Raw genomic sequence first — 18,658 nt, forward strand, 5'->3', positions numbered from 1 at the left:
CTTTAATATGCAGTGTTAGGTTTAGGTAGGTGGTTTTCTTACTCAGTTTTGTAAAGTGCCTCTTCAAATTCAATGACGACTTAATATTACATTTCTTCATCGGACATTCAAACTTATTTCATGGAAAGCCATAATATGAATAAAGTGTGTGAACAGACTAACGACTCTTATTCCAGTGTTTATATGGTCATATCTATTTTATTGCGTGCTGGCGGGAAAGTCCCATGAATACATGATCTCACCATGAACCTAATATGATCTCACTCAGTCAAACAACAGTTTCCTTCATGCAAATATACCATAGACACGTCAGAGAGAGAGAGAGAGAGATAGACAGAGAGAGATAGAGAGAGAGAGAGAGGAGAGAGGGGGTGAGAGAGAAAGAGAGAGATCACGTAAAATAGACGTACAACGCACACTCACACCTCCGCATAGACACACGGACATGAGAGAGAAAAGTGGTCGTGTTCGGTGGTGCACTCATTCAGACAGTCAACTGTCAATGTCGTTGGATCTTTGGAAGAGATTAAACAGAACCAGAGAATGACAATCATCTTTGAATATTGTGGTTTATCATAGACTTATCCCAGGTTCAAAGTTCATGAAGTTGAGACATGTATTATGCAATTTACAAGTGAGTATCACATTTTCGTCATAGACTTTACGAGAAATAGAAATTTAACCGTTTAGGCAAGGTAGTGTTAATTCCAATAATTTCCTAGTTTACTACTTTGCTGCTGAAATATGTGCATATCTGATGATTTAAGGAATCTAGATTAATAGCTAACCTCTTATTGACTTTGAAAGCAAAACAAAACAATGTTGATTAACTTTGATTGATGATTTAGTGAAATACGTTGAACATGCCCGTTTTTGCTAAACAACTGGATGCAAAATAATAAGTATGGGGAGAAGGAATGACACAATACTGGCAGATACGCAGTGTAATTGGACATCAGAGTGAAGGCCTTTCGATTTCTACAAATGTTTATGATGTGTTATAGGAAAGAATTAGATATTGCTCCTATCATGATAGATTACATAAACAGTCATAGCTATCATGACCGTACAATGACCTGTTAGAATACATCCGCTGTTAATATTAATTAATGTTACATCTGGTATTCCTCCTTTATTCCTTATAGGACAATGATGGCTTGTACATGTAGTCCGACAGCATTGGTACTCCAGCTGTAATTGAAGTGAGATCCAAATTTAACGCTTGCGATACCTAGACTATATTATACCCATCACAATGTCTGCGTATGTGGGAATTCAGAGGCTTCCAAGTAGAGGTAGTTCAAAAGAGTACTGGAACATTGCAACGACATGTCCGATCTCCAGCGAGAAGCCTCCGACACCTCCTCGGCCTCAGAAACTGTTTCGTCCACCTCGACCAACTCCTACACCTGTTGTTGAACATAGAGTCCAGAAACATGGTCCAGAAAACTTCCCACAGACACTTAGCCTGGACTTACAACCTCATGAAAGAGACGGTGATCTGTCACAGTTCCTTTTTGAGATGAAATTACCTCAACCTATCACACTTTCCGAGTCGTTTGTGGTTCCTGGTTCAAATACTACACTCAATACAGATGACGTTCTCTTGCTTCATTTCATCTATGACAACCCTATTGTCCATGCGACTACAACAAAAGGAACAAAACTCCGGCTACCAATACATGCTGAGCAAAAATATGAGATTCTCCCACTAGGTGAATATATATTTGTTTTGTTAATTCGCCTTTACTATATACCAAGTGTATCAGGGCTTGAAAGAGAACTTTAGTTCTCATGAAAAGAATAACATTATTTGTGAGCTTAGTCCTTTTTTTTAAAATTCCAAAGTAGGGGAATGGCCGAGTAGCTTTGAAAGGGTACCCTGGAAATGCCCTCATAATTTATATTCTAAACACGGATACAAATTAAATCAAAACTCTGGACCATTGTTCATGTCGTCTCATGTACCCATAATTTTATATGTGTGTAGTGTTTAGAATTATCCTGACTTTTAAAGCAACACTGGGTCAATTTGCCATCAGTTTCATGACTCACCAGACACACATTTATCATTCTTGTTTTGCTATTTCCAACAACTTCTATATTGATGATTTCAAAATGCAATCACGTGACAAGTATTCAACCTTCTCTTAGGAGGTAAAGTACGTCAGCCATAAGGACGTGTAATGATACAGAAAACCCAAAGGCTGTTATGGTAATAAAATCAGTGTAAATCTTATTTTGTGAGAGTAGTGTTAGAGCTCTGTTATATATTCCTTTTGGTTCAAGTTTTGTGAACAGAGCTTAGTAATAAGAAAACAATTTTTTCAGTTTCCATGAAGACTGCATGGAATCACAGCTACAGCAATCTTTTGTTCAACCTGTCAAACTGATTATCAAATTTCTCTGTCTGAAACATATCTGTAGAGGAAGTACTTTGAATGAGAGCACACTTGAATCATCACAAGGATAACCAAGTTCTCTCCTTCAAAATCAACACTTTCTGTTTCACAAGAAATGAAAACCCTTGTTGACATTGGTTGTGCGTGTGCGTGTGTCGATGTGTTGCAATTTGTAGTAGGCCAAGTACGTATTGTCCACGCCCCGCAAGAAAGACAAAAATGCCATGCATGATTAACATCCATTACTATAGGAATAACTCTAAGGTTTACTTTTAATTTGACCCGGATATTGTCTACTGTAATGTATTTTTATATACATTTAAATCTTCTTCAACGTCCATGTGTGTAGAGAGATTACCTGTCTTTAAAGACATCATTTTATCCCTTGAAATGATGTTTCTCATTAAAATTTTGGTTAATTGAAAGTTACCCTGTCATTATAGACCACTTTCTGTGTCTCCCTGTGGTGGTTTTCTTTTGTATAAGTTTGAATCTTTAAGTTTACTTATGGGTCCGTTTGAATGGTGAAGAAAGATATTCACACTCCTTTGTATGTAAATACCTATAATTTGTGCTGTCTGAATCGAGACTTTAAGTTTGAATCTACACCACTTTAATCATAGATGATTACCATTCCATAGTGCTTGGTTTTCTTCTTTGTCTTTTCGTTTCTGCTCTGTATTGGTGCTATGTCATGGCATGAATACATGGTATTATTATTTGTGGAACTCTATATAGCACGAAGAAAACTGATCAGACCACTTTGAATACCTGGAGTACAGGATACACTTACAAGAAGTAGGGCACTTAAAGCACTTTCAGAATGTTAACACTTTACAGGTATGATATGAAGGATAAGATTTCCAAAACATACCTCTCAACAGGTCCATGTACTTCGCTCAAAAAGTTTAATGTAGTAAATTTAAATACTTTTCCCACATAATGAAGACAGAGTGGTGCTAGTATTGTAAAGGTGATTATGCGAGGATGCACTGAAAGCCAAATGAGACGAGGCAGAAATTAGATGGATCGAAGGAAGTAGACAACAAACTTGTCTATCCGTCTTCTGTCTCAGCTTATCGTATGGATCAAGGTAGACTACTGTCGAGAACCACCATCAACAGGGTCACAACGGGTCAGCCGTGATTCACAGGACAATAACGACGACGTTTGATACAACTTCTTTAAAAATATAAAATCATATGAAACATAAGTCAAGACTCCTGAATTCAATTTTATGAAAATTACATAATATCTTGGCAAGGGTAGTAAAAGAATATTTAATGAGGAAAGGTGAGAATTGTTTTGATATATCTCCTTAAAACTTCAAAAGGAGAATACGACCCCGGATTGTAGGGCATGTAAATATATGCGCATAAAATGGACTGTTTAGAAGAAAATAATAAAGAATAAAGAAGACAGACGGCGAATCAAGTTATATTTTTACTTTAATTAGATTGATTGGTATAAACTCATATACAGGCCAGAAGAAATCGAGCTAGAAGGAAAGTCCTGATTGTCAATATTTGGAAACAGACCGAGTCACTTAGCGATTTAATATCTAACAATTTCTTCTAATTAAAATTCGTTCACAGTCATTTCAGATGATTTTTTTTTAAACAGTTCATAAAGAGATACATGACATATGTAGTCAGAGGATTTTTACAACTAACTTTGCGTTGTTTAAAAAGTTAATAAAGTTCAACATTACATATAGGGAAAAATGATATGCCATCACTTAAGGAGCATACCTATTTTGATATCCGGTCCAAACGTCGATGTATATAGATTTCGTATGGCTTTCTTTTCATCTTTTAATATTTATCTCAAATTATAGTCTTCCTGTTGATATGATACTATTGACAAGTACATTCACAAAGAAAACGTGTCATGCTCTGTTTTCATGGACATCTATCAAAGTTTCGTTTTATCCTTCAAACTCGTGTCTATGATCAAATCAATTTTGAATTCTAGTCGACATAAACTCGACATAAACTGTGCAGTAGTAATGATAAGGACATGTAATTGTACAATATTTCTCAAACGAGGAAGTAGTCTTTTTCTTCACATAGTATATGTGATGTCATATTTCCTCCAAATTCAAAGTAATATTCTCAATACACGGTGCATGGGAAATCCTGTCTGCAGACTAAATCTAACCCCCCCCCCCATCCCGGTTACACAATGGTATAAATTACAATAATTTGTCAAAGGGGAATTATTCCTTCATTTGTAGTTCGAATTTAACTTAGAAGTACAGATAAAAGTCAGGTAAAAGGATAACAATTTTTAAACTCATGATCATGAAGAATCTACAACATTATGTACATGTGCCAATTGTTTCCGGGATGTCATACAAGGAGAACTGTCCATTCGTTTGTATACCCGTTTGATATCGATTTCCTTTATACCTTTTTCATATGAGGAAGGAGATATCAGTTTCACAAGACGACTCATTGAGGGAAAATGTCTGTTTTATCAATAGAATGCAGAAAGAGAGATCTGTAGAATAATTTCTGCATTAAACAAAAGGAAGGGTTCTTCAGATATGACATCGCATATCATGGCCTAAATTCAAAGGGGAATTAACCTCAAAATCCATGTTAATTTCAGTTTGTAAGCCTTTTAAAACATTATCTGAAAAATATTAAACCTCATACATTTGACGAAAGGGAGGACGCACCTCTTCTTCAGAAACCCTCGTCTTTTGCGGCTCTGAGAATTTTCAGAACGTCGCCAATGTGTTTGCGCACGGCCCGTTCTGTGACGTATCGCTTGGAGTCGACTGCTATTGCGTACGTACGTTTCCCTGCTGAAAAAAAAATCTAAAATCGGATCACTGTAGATCACATCCTTTTTCCTGTCGTACTCTTTGTCCCGGATTTCTCCACCTCCAGAGCTGCTACCCATAGCTTGGATATTTCATTGCGATTGTGTTGGTCTGGAAACCGATGAAACGATTTCACCTCGGTTTTCGAGGAACAACTATTACGCTACATCAGTTCTCCGTACGATACGTCACAACCCGGAAGTTTAGGTGGGGGGGGGGGGGGATTTAGACAAAATGGCAGCTTCCTTGGGCAGCAGACGACTTCGTAAATATGGCGAAGTAGGGTCTCTTTATTGTATTTGCAAGACAATATTATTTGGCCCACAGCAAGGTTGTTTTTTTATCAAATGAAGTTAACGTTGTTTTACTCTCTATCTCATGATAATGCTTCATAGTCGAGAGGTAATAATTCCCCTTTAATTGGAGATCCCCCAGGTCATTATTAATCTATTTGTCAAAGATGTATTACCACGTTACCTTTAGACATCACGTACAAGTGTATTCGAGGGGGGGGGGGGCTTAAAATAATTATGATGTCACAAACATTTACATTTTAAAGGCACACTGCCATACTTGTAGCTACTTGCTCCCTCTATATAGAAAACTTCCCCAATCGGTGCCTGTTGGTCCCCCATGATCCTCTTTTTCTTATGTTAAATGAGAGCTGAGTTAATGAGATAGCCACCTGTCAGAGTGACCTCGATGGCTCTCTGTGTGGTCTAATCCCTTCTGGCCCAGTAGTGGTGACGGTCTTTAAATTTAGCCCAACTTTTCGCAAAATTCCACCTTCCGGTTCCCCCAGTTCTTCTGTTATTAGATTCCTACTAAGATTGATTTTCTATGAACTGCTACTTCACTGCTCTATATCCACTTTACAAGTATAATACAGCATCTAATCAAAACACATAAATACCGATCATGCTTTAGTAATTAAGTAGGTCTAAAAATTAACCCTATACGTACATGAAAAATTGCAGCATGACAAAAAAACAACCCTGAAACGACCTTTTCTCGTAACTGGACAAACATTTTTTGTTAATATTCTTATTTGTTTTTACCCTGTTAACCACGTTAAGGTTATTTTTGTATTACTATCCGGTTAACTCCTGTGCATTAGCCCCGATCCAATAATGACATAAATATTTCATCAAATTTTGCAGATGATATCATCACTTTGTTGACACGGATGTACATTTATATGAAAACAACAAATACTTATAACTTATATTATTTAACTTCAGTTCCTAATGACTAAATATTTTCAGTTGATGGATTTAAGGAATGCTTAATTTCATGTTTAATCATCCAAAACCAACGTAGGTGGGCCAAAGAATTTTTCCAATTAGAGAGACAACAAATCTATCGTTCTTTGATATGGTTTGCAAAGTTGATTGTATGTGTTCGTGAAATGTAACACATGTGATGTTGATCCATATTGGAGTTCATGTCAAACGTAAATGAATTAAATATTTCAAGTAACTGTTAATTTAATACTTACATGTAATCTTTCCTGACGTAACTTAATTGCACAAACATACAGGAATGTTAATAATAATTATATCATAGAAATATATCAACATGCCTAGGAAATAAAATGTACCTCCCATTTTGCTAATTGCCCATTGAATCTCATACTTTATTGACCCCCTTGCTGGAATAGCCCGACGTCAGGCGTTTTATTTTCCTGTTATGAAAGCATTGGCATGCAACATAATAGCACTTAAAAATTACAAATTAATCGATCATTAAGATGTACGGGCATTTGAGATAGCTCTATAAACTATTAAAACCACCATGAAAGAGACAAAACTGAAAGTTTTTATTTGTAATCTGAGTCCATGTTTGTAAATGTTGGTACATTTTTAATCATTTAATGACCATAAAGTAATTTTCATGCACAATGTAATTTATGTTTCATTATTGTTGGGGTATTAGTTAAGCCAAGGAGTGTGCAAAGTAAAATCAGTACAGTTGATCTCACAGATTCAATATTGAATTTCTTTCTTTTAGTATTACATTAAAAGTAAATTTATCAGGATGTTTCAGATATTTTCTGATTAATGTAACGTTATATACATACGTGATACATCCAATTCTCATACAGTATTTACTGTGAAAATAGGTGTCCCCGTAACTTGCACTGAGGGTCCTTTCATTTTTATCAATTTCTTTTTCGTTGTTACTATTCCCCTCCTCCCTTCATCTGTTTGTAATGCCTAATTTAATGAGGTCTATATCCTCTGTTATGTATTAAATGAAAATTCAACGTTTGTAATAAATTAAATGGGTGGAGACTTTGTGATTAGGATTATTTGAAATGTTTGTAAACTTTCACATTTCTAAAGGTGGGGAACGGAATATCTGAAATTGAATAAGGTTGATTTCCGGAAATCTTCACGATTCATCCTTTAGAATTGTTTATTAATGATGATGATGATGATAATAATAATAATAGTTTGGTCTTGTTTACCCAGAGTATAGCCACATCAAGGTAATACTGCACTCTAAAAACTGAAATGTTAAATCACCATTTAAAACATGCTGGATCCAACACTATAATCTAGCAGGTTAAAAGAAACAATCTGACATTTTGAAAGAGTGGTCACTCCTCGGCCCTTTTAAATTGACATTTAACATTTCAGTTTTTAGAGTGTGCCCTTTCTGCTGGCCATACAATGTTATTACCCCCATCAATCGCCAGGTACTTATTTATACCCGAGTAGAAAGTGTCAAATGTGGATTAATATCTTGCCAAAGGACGTTAGTGTCAGGCTGAGATTCGAATCCTCAACCCTTGGGCTAAGAGTCAAGTAAATGAACCACTATACCACTATACCTCCACGTTGTTGTTGTTTTGGGTTTGTTTGTTTAGATCCCCGTTTGGACGATGTCGAGTACGAAGGGACAATCGAACTGATGAACGCTGATCCCTTACCAATCAATGTACGGGTTCTCGAAGCACACTGTTCCACTCGTCAAGATGAAATGCAGGATGTTGACGATATCATCGAAATTGAAGGATTTGAGCATGACAACGAGCGCGGCAAGGTATGAACAGATATTTCAGTTACAGACTACGACGTAGTGCGACATTTTCTCTAGCGATAACTAAACCGGGCTTATATCGTCAAAGATGTAGGGTTCATTTTAGGGTTAGGGGCAGAAATCAAATGGGATTTATATTATGTTCAGTTTTAGAGCTAGGACTTAATGCCTAGATGGTTATTTAAGTGTGTGAAAACTACTTAACAAATATGTTAATGGGTTTTTTAAATAAAATAATTTAAAGGTTATTAGTACCATCGTAGCTTGTGATTGCATGAAGGATAAGAGGTAGTAGAGATAATAGAAAGATTTAGAGAGATAGATAGATAGATAGAGAACCAATAAAACGAAACACGAACGTAAGATTCATCTTTATTCCAATCTCCCCGATATTTCAATACCTCAGAATGGCATATGCAAATCCCTTTAATCTTTGAACGGAAATTTGTAAGATTAAGAAGAAGTTGAAGAATTTTAACATCAGTCCTTGTTTCTGATTTATTTAATCTTACTTTATTTCCTTATTCGGATATTTTGCCCGTTGGTTTTATTTCCGAGACCTGATGCCAAAACATACCAAAAGTTTTTCTCCTGATCTAAGACTTTGGGATATGGGGGGGGGGGGGGGGGGGTGGGGGATGGGTGACATTTCAGCAACATTTGTAAATCACTGTTATCAGATTAGAAATAAAACACATTTTAATTTTATTTTAATGCACCCCCCCCCCCCCAAACCCATCAGTACGCCATGGATAAACACAATATAGTGGGGAAAGGGTAATGCCCCGACGTTTTTAAATTTTAAAATGTCTTTCGGTTCTATTTATACAGCTTCTTGTTGGCAAGTGTGGAACACTACCTATCAAATATTCAGTGGATCTGGATTCCTGTATATACACTACGATGGTTTCATCAAACTTCCATCGGCTGACTGAACTCAAAGACCACAAATTTCCACAGGTAAAATTCATGTAAGGTCGTAGATAAAAGGAGGAAGTTAGATAAATTAATCGTACATTATCTATACACATAACACGTTCGCCAAGACTTTCAAAACAGCAACCTGAGGATTTCAATAGATAAGTGCTTCGCCTTATTAAACAAATTTGAACATGACAATGACATAATGCATAGCTGGAACACGATTTCTATTGGCCAAACAATATGATATAGAAATAACCCCCAGATTTCGCAATATTTTCTGAATGAAAGCGAAAATATCTTAGGAGGAGGAGGCACAAATCCAATAGGTTGAACAAATGTTCCAACACTTTAATATAATGAATGGAATTACCCCTTTTAATGCCTTTAAACAAAATAATCCTGTCTCTATTTCTGTCCCACTCAAATACTGTGCGACTTGGCATTTCCTAGGGGGTATTCACTTTATTTTTAAATGTTCATTATGAATGCACTACATGCATTATTTGTTGTTCTTAGGATAGTTAAAATTTAAGACCGAAAATAATCAGTGTACAATCTTTTAAATGTTCATCTTTGAATCCTTTTAGAGAGTTCGTATTCCAGATGAGGGGAAGGCGTTTTCTGAAAGAAATTTCAAAGAAGAACAAGTACTTCACCTGAACTCGTATTCCACTAATAAATGCATCGTAGCAACTCGGGCTGATGACCCCCATATTTACTCCATACCAATGACCACGCCCATTAAGTTCACCCACGATCCAATCACGGCAGCGGAGAAACACATCCTGGATATGTTACCTGCCTTGTACCCCCTTGTGAACACCAGCTGGGGTTTGGTTGATCCTACGCAGGAGGTGCTGAAGCCATCCATGGAGACCACTCCACATCCTATGCAACGAGTACTGGAAGCCTGGATTGATAGTGAAGAAGGTATGTGCGCGCATGTGTGTGTGTGGGTATGCGTGTTGGTGTGCTTGCGATGTTTAAGTTAGTGTAAGAAAAACACGGGAGAGATTGAAGGAACTTTTATTAACATTGCATTTGCCGCTTTATTGTATGTAAATAGAGTAAATCATCAAATGAAATGCAGTACTATCATTTTCCTTATCACTTATCCTCGTCTTTATAACCTTATCAATATCATACAGTTATTGAAAGGTTTATCGTTATCAACATTGACAAGACGCAGCAGTAGTTTTATCAATATTGCCATCGTTATTTTGGCGGCATGCATTATCAACTTTATCACCACCATCCTCATTTCACAGGGAAGGCATACGCATGTGAAATGGCAGAGCAGCAAGAGGACGACATTAGAGAAGAGGTGACGGTGGCACACAAGGAGATGAGAAGAATGAAAGCAGAATTAGATTCCTTCAAGAACAGAAACTCGATCCAACAGACGCCTACAGACGCCTCAGCCCCATTGAGACCTCCTAGACCTAAACCAGAGAACAAGCCTCCAGACATTCCAAAAAGACCGTTTGCATCCTCTGAAGGACCCCCTAAGTTACCCCCTCGTCCTGCAGACAGTAACACAGCATCGGCGACTACCGATTCGGCATCGGACTGTGATGAGTATGTTTACTCCATAGTTTTAAGATTGACATCTTTTATTACACTTTAGTATATATGCCTACATCGTGTCTAATAATAGGTTTTGGTTTTATGCAGGAATGGCACATTGGATTCATTTAACATGTCCAAAGAAATGCCCCTGTCACACCGCCAAACCAATTCCTAATTCACAAAATCTTCGCCGGTCGGGGGTAATGAAATTTTCTGGTCGGTTCAATTTCGGTTTGGTGTGAATGAGGTTTCAAGAGACGGTCATATATGATGATAATAATGAAATAATAAAAACAGTTACCATTCTAAGTCTTTGATAAGTTTATTTCGACAGACTTTGTGTTTGTCAAGGTAAATCAAAGAGACACTATTACTTTGTTCTAGCCAAATGTAGTCTATGTTATCTTTTACTAAATGTACATTGAAGATATGATATGGTTTCAACAAATGTTAATTTCAACGGTTGCTATTGAATAACCTTTTGTAGTTTGTTCTGATTTACAACAATTACGGTCATATCTCTTACTATTTTATCGAGCTTGATCAAATATTTAAAGAGATAATGATATTTTTGTTCTTTTTTGAAGATATGAGGAGGTGGAAGTGACCAAAGAGCCTAAATCCAAAGATGCTTCACCTGATATTCTCAGGACAATGAAAGATATCTTGACGAAGAAGGAAAAGGTTCGGTATTAATTCTTATTACCCCCCCCCCCTGCCCCCGCCCCCCTCTATTTGGGACATACGAATTGAAGTAAAGTTTTTATCTAAGGAAAAGCATGAAAGGCAAATAAAGCAAGCTACTGCAACCTCATTCGATTGTGTGTCTTCTAATATACTGGATTTATCAAATTTTGAAAAATATTTCGAAAAATAAATTTTGTGATGCTAAATTTTTGTATTGATTTTTCATTTCCTACGACGACGCACCAGGAACTACAAGAAGAAAAACAACGCGTAGCATTTTGGAAAAAGAAATGCGAGGTATGTTATTATATAACATAGTTTCATAAATGTAATGGTGGAAAAAACACGAAATGTCTCATTAACGTGAGAATAAAAGATCTCCTTTTAAGAAATTTAAAAAAAAAATAGTTAGTATCTTGTAGATAATACAGTACTCTGATTTACCACACTGATTTCTGTAATGACAATATTTCCTTACCTTCAAGTTGACTTTCTGTTCCTTCATTTCTTGCGCAGGGGTCTTTTTTAACATAGGGTGATAGGGTGATCCTTAAAATATCAGTTCTTTATCATGCTAACACACGAATGTATAGAGACCATGGTTGTTAAGTATTGCATCTTTCTCATTTTCTCATTTAATAGAAAGGGTATAAATATGTGTATTCGTTTCCAGTTAATAAATTCGAGTTTGGACGGGTGATTAAAAAAAAGAAGAAGATATTTATCAACTTTTAAAAAGTCTGAAAGAAGATTCAGATAAACCACAATTTAACAATATTAAGGAATCGATTTTGATTTTTCATCCAGGCCCTCGAAGTGGCAGCAACTTTTATACCTGATTATGAAGAACTACCGGAACTGCCCAATGATCCTCTTGATCGTCTTGATGAAGATGATTACCTCGCACCAATCCCCTATGTACCGCCACCACAACGCCAAGCTCCGGATCGGCCACCGACTGTTGATCTTCGTCATAAATCTGGTCCTCGATCCATTCGGCCGTGGACTGTAGCAGATGTGGGAAAATTTCTGCTACAAAATGGCATGGGGCAATATGTGGAAGTTTTCCGGAAGAACGATGTCAATGGTTCCTTACTTGCTGACCTTCAAGAATGCCACCTTCAAGATCTCAACATGACTCCACATCACGCTTCTAAACTGAGAGAGAAATTGAACAAAATTGGAAGACGTTCCTTCACGCTGCAACGATAGTTGAATTGCAGTCATTTCTTTATCACCACTCTAGGATCAAGAGTTAGAACTAAAGGGGGCGCTCGTAAACCAAAACCTGACATACAAAATATAGAGTTACTTCGAAAAAGACAGTGCTTCTTCTGGATCCTCCACTACATCCCTATAGCATTTTTGTTGTTATTTTAATCAGAGCAAATATGATTCTTACCTCAATGTGAAATAATATACAATTTCATACATTTTTGTGTGTGTGCTCAAGGCACGACTAATACCCAAATGACAAAGAGTCGATCCAATTATTTTCACTAATGTGATACCGAAAACTATATATCCTTTCAAGGACGTGTTTATTTATATTCCGGAATCAGTATAAATCATACAAATACATGTACTACTAATCCGCTTTGAACTATATGTCTATTTTTTAATGTAAATTCATTACAGAGGCCTTTGAAAATGTATTATACAGATGATGCTTATTCATGCTACGTACCATTGCATGTCTTTCAAAGTTTAATGTTTGAGAAGGTGTCATGGTTCTGTACAATACCTAAAGGTAATCTTCAATGACGTCACGGAAAGGAATATTGTTGTTCTTATTTCAATGATCATATCGCTGTTTTATACATTTGTTTCAATGCTTAAAACAATCAGTGTTTTTTTTTCTTCTCTCTCCCGATACTCGGATTTTACTCGGAAGGTCAATATGATCGAATTTCAGCAAATCGTGTAAAGTTTGATCATTACATACCTTTAGATTTTGTCATGTATTTAATGACAAATAAGTGCGTGAGAATGCACATTTGCCATAGCTTGAAGGAACAAAGTATTATTGCTATGGTATATGAAATAAGGTGTTGAAAATGCCCTTCAGTTAATTTCTCGAAATTCTGTGCGATCGTGATTAGATAACAAACATAAAAACAATAGCGCAGATAGAAAGGGGAGAAGATAAAAGGTTTACAACAAGGTATACTGAACATTGCTAGTAGTGATATTTTAGATTCTGACTTCTTCGGATGAATATTATGAAACTACACGCGAAGTTTTCTTTTCTTGCCAGACCAAGAATGATACTTTTTTTCTATCACACTCATAAACTGTCATTCATAATGAAATCACTCTTGTTGACATTAAAAAACACATCTACACCATAAGGAGCCCGATGCGTAAATCGATCAAATTGTTTCGCATCCAATGATTCAACTGAATATGCGCCCACAATTTACAATAGAACAAAAACGATCATCACAAGCTTCTGTCTGTGATTTGTTGACCATTTATACAGGTTTCATTCGCCCCCTCGTCGAGTATGCTACCCCCGTTTGGCACCCAGATCTTACCTTCTCCCAAACAAGTCAAATTGAGATGGTGCAAAAACGTGCCATTCGTTTGATCATGGGTTCAGCACGATAAAGCGCTAGAATACACACATCTGGAGAAAATTGAAGCTAGAAGGATTCATCTTTCGCTTAAATAGCTGGTTACCCCTTAAGAGACGACATGAAGGTTCCCGATCACTTAGAAATGTAACCCACTACCAACGAATGCGCTGTAGGACAGAGAGGTACAGAAAAGGCCCTATCCCTTTCTTGATAGACATACTAAACAATACCTCATGAAAAGTCGTATTAGACTGATAATATTATTAATAATCATATAATTGCCTTTGGTGATAACATGTATGTGAATATTGGTATCTATGTAGTTATTAGATTTGGATATTGATGAATTTGGACTTTCTCTTTCACCTCCCTCCATTTTCTCTCATTACTTTATTACTCATTCCATCCTTCTGTCATTCCTTCTCTCACATAATATTTGTCTACCTTATTCCTCTCTCCCTTTCTCTCTCTCTCTCTCTCTTTCCCCTCTCCCCCTCTCTCTCTCTCTTTCTTTCTTTCGCTCTCCCACTTCATCAACATGATAGTATTATAGTATATCTGCCTATGTCCTTCTATTGCCTTCTTCCTCGCTTCGAACATTTTACATATTATATGATGTTTTTAATGTAAATAATATCCTATTTTTATTTATTTGTGGAATCTGTATATTGTATAATTCATCTAATTCACTTTTTAAGTAGTATTTCAAGCATAGACCCTATAACCTTTTGAATAATGGATTATATAGAATTTTAAACAATATTCCTATATCAATATATCATGTAATCGTTGTAACTGGTTCTGCTCTCTCATCTGACGATGAATCATTAAAAACGACATACCTAAAGCTTTATTTCTCTTGATTCTTAGTTTTTCTCAAATTGTATTTTACTTCCAACACTAGATCTTCCTCTTTTGTTTTCCTTTTCTTTCTTTCCATTTTCCTTTATGTTCAACCTCCCTCTTATACTCTTGCTATCATATCGCTGCTTGAGATATTCTTCTCTCACGTACCACTGTACTCCTATTTTATCATATCTCTCTCTCTCTCTCTCTCTCTCTCTCTCTCTCTCTTTCTCTTTCTCTCTCTCTTTCGATCTTTCTTAAACTTCTCCCTCTCTTTTTCTATCTTCATCTTTCCCTCTCCATTTCTATATCTTCCTTTTCTCTCTCCACCTTCTCTCCGACTCTCACCTGTTCTCTTTCACTTCTTGATTCTTAGCTCTCTCCCTCTCTCAATATGTACCTTTATACCATCTGATAATGTCGAACTATTTCGATTTAAAATAGAAAAAATTATTTGTTGAATATATTATGTTTTTAATTTTGTATGCAGTTATTATTTTGTGTTATGCTTTTTAAATGTTCATTGTAATATCATGTTTTTATGTCGCAAAATTGTAAAAAAAATCGTGCAATTCAGCCTTTGAGCTGCAATGTGATTTTGGAAGAAATAACCCCATGATATATAATATAAAATAATAACAAAAAATTACCCGTATCTCTACACCTGCTTTAATAAAGAAAACAAAACCAAAGATAAACAATTTCAGTTCCTCTCCACTTATTGTTTTCTGTGGAGTATTTCAAGTTAACATTCATATTTCACATACGTGCTGCATTAATGAGGAAGTAAAATATAAATATAAAAAATATCCGCACTAAACCTAACTGAAACTTGAACAGTACTATAAAGAGTAAAAGGAAACCAAAAGCTTTTCCCCCCCTCTTATTCAATTCGCCATTATCTATCTTATCATCTTAAGTGTTATTAGTTATTTTAATAATATTGACATTGTTAAAACACTCAGCACACAAGCAGGCCCATATTTAATTGGTGTTCTTTCACGTTTCTTAATCAAGTCGAGTATGTACATGCCAGCTCATTACTTTCGGAATGTCTTTTCTGTAAGATAAATATATTTTACAGATATATCAGTGCTTAAAAGGAAGTAAAATTGTGCTTTGCAGATATACCTCTTCCGAATTTTTCGGAATAAAGAACGCCTGGTTTGATGGATAACAAGACAGATGAGATATCATAATCAAAGCTGACAATTCGAAGTGACAAAACGCCATGGATAGATTCTCTCGTAAAGATTCAAAGTCTAACAAGAGATGTGATTCGCAGCCTAAAGACATGATGCCTGATGTCGGGTTCACCTTCAGCAATCTTCCCCAGGATCTCTGCACCACGCAGCTTGCCAGATTCGTCCGACTTAAGACCCTTCCGAGAGCAATCAGGATCAAGAAAAACTTTGCGGTAAAAGGGTCTCCGATAGTGTTAGAAAATGGCGAGTGTCTTCTCTTGTGTTTTGGAGTGAAACTTGACAGGGTGCATGCGTCGCTATCTAAAAAAAATGAATATCGACTTCCTCTAAATGCTATTCAACTTTATGAACGGCTACCACTCGGTAAGTTGGCTGTTACAGAGATACTGATGATTATTATGACCACGAAGAGGATAACGATAACGATGATGATAATAATGATAAATTTTCGTAGAGGAAGATGTCATTTATATTAATTTGTTTAGCTCAATCTCACTCAAGGCCTGCAAAGTCCATAAATACCTTCATCACAAGGCTGTAAAATTGAGGTTCATAAAGTCGAATGAAAAGTTTCAGGGGGGGGGGGGATAAGTGCGGCGTGAATGTCGAAGTTCTTGCAAGAAACATGTTTAATTCAATTCAATGCTCCATCATCCTAAAAGTAATATATAGAAATTCGCTTTACATACATCGTACCGGGTAAATAATAAATGAATATACTGTAGATAGGCACTGAACAATTGAAAATGTAACCAATGTTATACAAAACAAGTAATGATGTCATCATACATGGCAGAAAATACACTTTGAGTCACTCAATATTTAATGTTAACATACTTTTATTGGATACATGGGGTAGAAGCATACAAAGCTGTAAGTTGACATAAATCAGGCGCGTAGCCAGGGGGGGGCGGTGGGGGCGGTCGCCCCCCCCAAAACGCCGGCCAAAAAAAAAAAGAGAGAGAAAGAGAAGGAAAAAAAGAAAGAGGAAGTAGGAAGAAAAAGGGAAAAGGAGTCGAGAACGGTACAATGAATCGTCAAAGCTTCCGCGCTTCGCGCGGGAAGGGGGAAACTGAGTTCAAATTAAGAAATATGAGTCGGGAAAGGTACAACAAATCGTCTTCTTTCTCTAATAATTTAATGAAACGTCAAAGCCTCGGGCGAGAGGGGGGGGGGAACAGAATTCAGACAAGGATTAAGAGTCGAGAAAGGTACAACGAATCGTCTTCTTTCTCTAATAATTTAATGAAACGTCAAAGCTTCGCGTGAGAGAGGGGAGGGACTGATACAGATAAGGATTAAGAGTCGAGAGAGGTACAACGAATCGTCTTCTTTCTCTAATAATTTAATGAAACGTCAAAGCTTCAGAGAGCGGGGGAAACAGAATTCAGACAAGGATTAAGAGTCGAGAAAGGTACAACGAATCGTCTTCTTTCTCTAATAATTTAATGAAACGTCAAAGCTTCGCGCGAGAGAGGGGAGGGACTGAATTCAGACAAGGATTATGAGTCGAGAAAGGTACAACGAATCGTCTTCTTTCAAAGCTTCCGCGCTTCGCGCGGGAGGCCCCTCCCTGCACCCACCCCCCTAGGGAGCGCGCTTCGCGCGCTCTTTAAGTGATTCGCACGCTTCGCGTGCTCATTACCGCCCCCCCTAAAATGAAATCCTGGCTACGCGCTTGACATAAATTCACAATCACCTGGCTATCCCACATAATTATGAGAGTAATCGGTGTACATGTAGTATAAATATTAAGATTACGTGCGTTTGACGGGCGCACAATATTTGGTTTTACATTTGTGTGTATACTGCACATTGACCTAGATTGAATGTGCGTGCCGGGTCAGTCATTAATAAATTTGTTATCATTTGTTTAATATTTAACATGAGGAGGAAAATCTTTATAGATGCTTCCTGGTGCTAGCATCTTGCTATATTTCATCTAAAAGTCAATGAAATCTGACGAAAAGTTTCGAGAGCTTATCTAGCCTGAAAATGAACTATAGGCTTGTTCACTTCAAGTAAACGAAATATAATTGGGTAAAAATGACAATGTATTACAGAACAGAGCATCAAAACAGTGTACAATGGTGTCTTTAGAACCTGTCTCGACCTTCGATAAAAATTTGTTTGCATGACTACAATACTTGAATTGAAATAATAATAGTAGAAGGATCGACACGCAACTATTGACTTCCAATAGCTACGCAGGAGGCGAAAGCTCTGGCAAAATTCAAAGAGCGATTTTTTTTTTTTTTACTGAACCAGAAACATGTTGATTGCTGCTCAAAAACTGGTTCACCCACTGTCGTCTTTATCTAAGCTAATATCGGAGAGGGGATAAAGGCAACATTAAAAATATTAATAAAAGCTTGACTTTTATTGGGAAAGCAAGATTCAACGAGATAACAAGACAGACGAGATACCACAATCAAAGCTGACAACTCTAAGTGACAAAACGCCATGGACAGATTCTCTCGTAAAGTTTCAAAGTCTAATAAGAGATGTGATTCGCAGCCTAAAGACATGATGCCTGACGTCGGGTTCACCTTCAGCAATCTTCCCCAGGAT

At 36.7% G+C, this 18,658-nt stretch overlaps 1 protein-coding gene across 1 annotated transcript; it reads left to right on the forward strand.

The window, feature by feature from the left end:
* Positions 1-450: 450 nt before the first annotated feature.
* On the forward strand, positions 451-14,114 carry LOC100888902. The gene is made up of 9 exons (XM_011679186.2): positions 451-634; positions 1,146-1,715; positions 8,105-8,280; positions 9,109-9,237; positions 9,789-10,131; positions 10,470-10,779; positions 11,358-11,454; positions 11,704-11,754; positions 12,265-14,114. Exons 2-9 carry the CDS (start codon positions 1,256-1,258, stop codon positions 12,667-12,669), a joined length of 1,971 nt encoding a protein of 656 aa, XP_011677488.1. The 5' UTR covers positions 451-634; positions 1,146-1,255; the 3' UTR covers positions 12,670-14,114.
* Positions 14,115-18,658: the final 4,544 nt, after the last annotated feature.

This window comes from Strongylocentrotus purpuratus, unplaced genomic scaffold, assembly GCF_000002235.5.
Source record: "Strongylocentrotus purpuratus isolate Spur 01 unplaced genomic scaffold, Spur_5.0 spur5_scaffold_6, whole genome shotgun sequence".
NCBI classification, from domain to species: domain Eukaryota; kingdom Metazoa; phylum Echinodermata; class Echinoidea; order Camarodonta; family Strongylocentrotidae; genus Strongylocentrotus; species Strongylocentrotus purpuratus.

Excerpts from the sequence above, each read along its gene's own strand:
- LOC100888902 (XM_011679186.2), top strand. The coding sequence starts at position 1,256 with ATGTCTGCGTATGTGGGAATTCAGAGGCTTCCAAGTAGAGGTAGTTCA. Across the intron at positions 8,281-9,108 it reads ATGACAACGAGCGCGGCAAG|CTTCTTGTTGGCAAGTGTGG; the intron begins GTATGAACAGAT and ends CTATTTATACAG. Across the intron at positions 9,238-9,788 it reads AAGACCACAAATTTCCACAG|AGAGTTCGTATTCCAGATGA; the intron begins GTAAAATTCATG and ends GAATCCTTTTAG.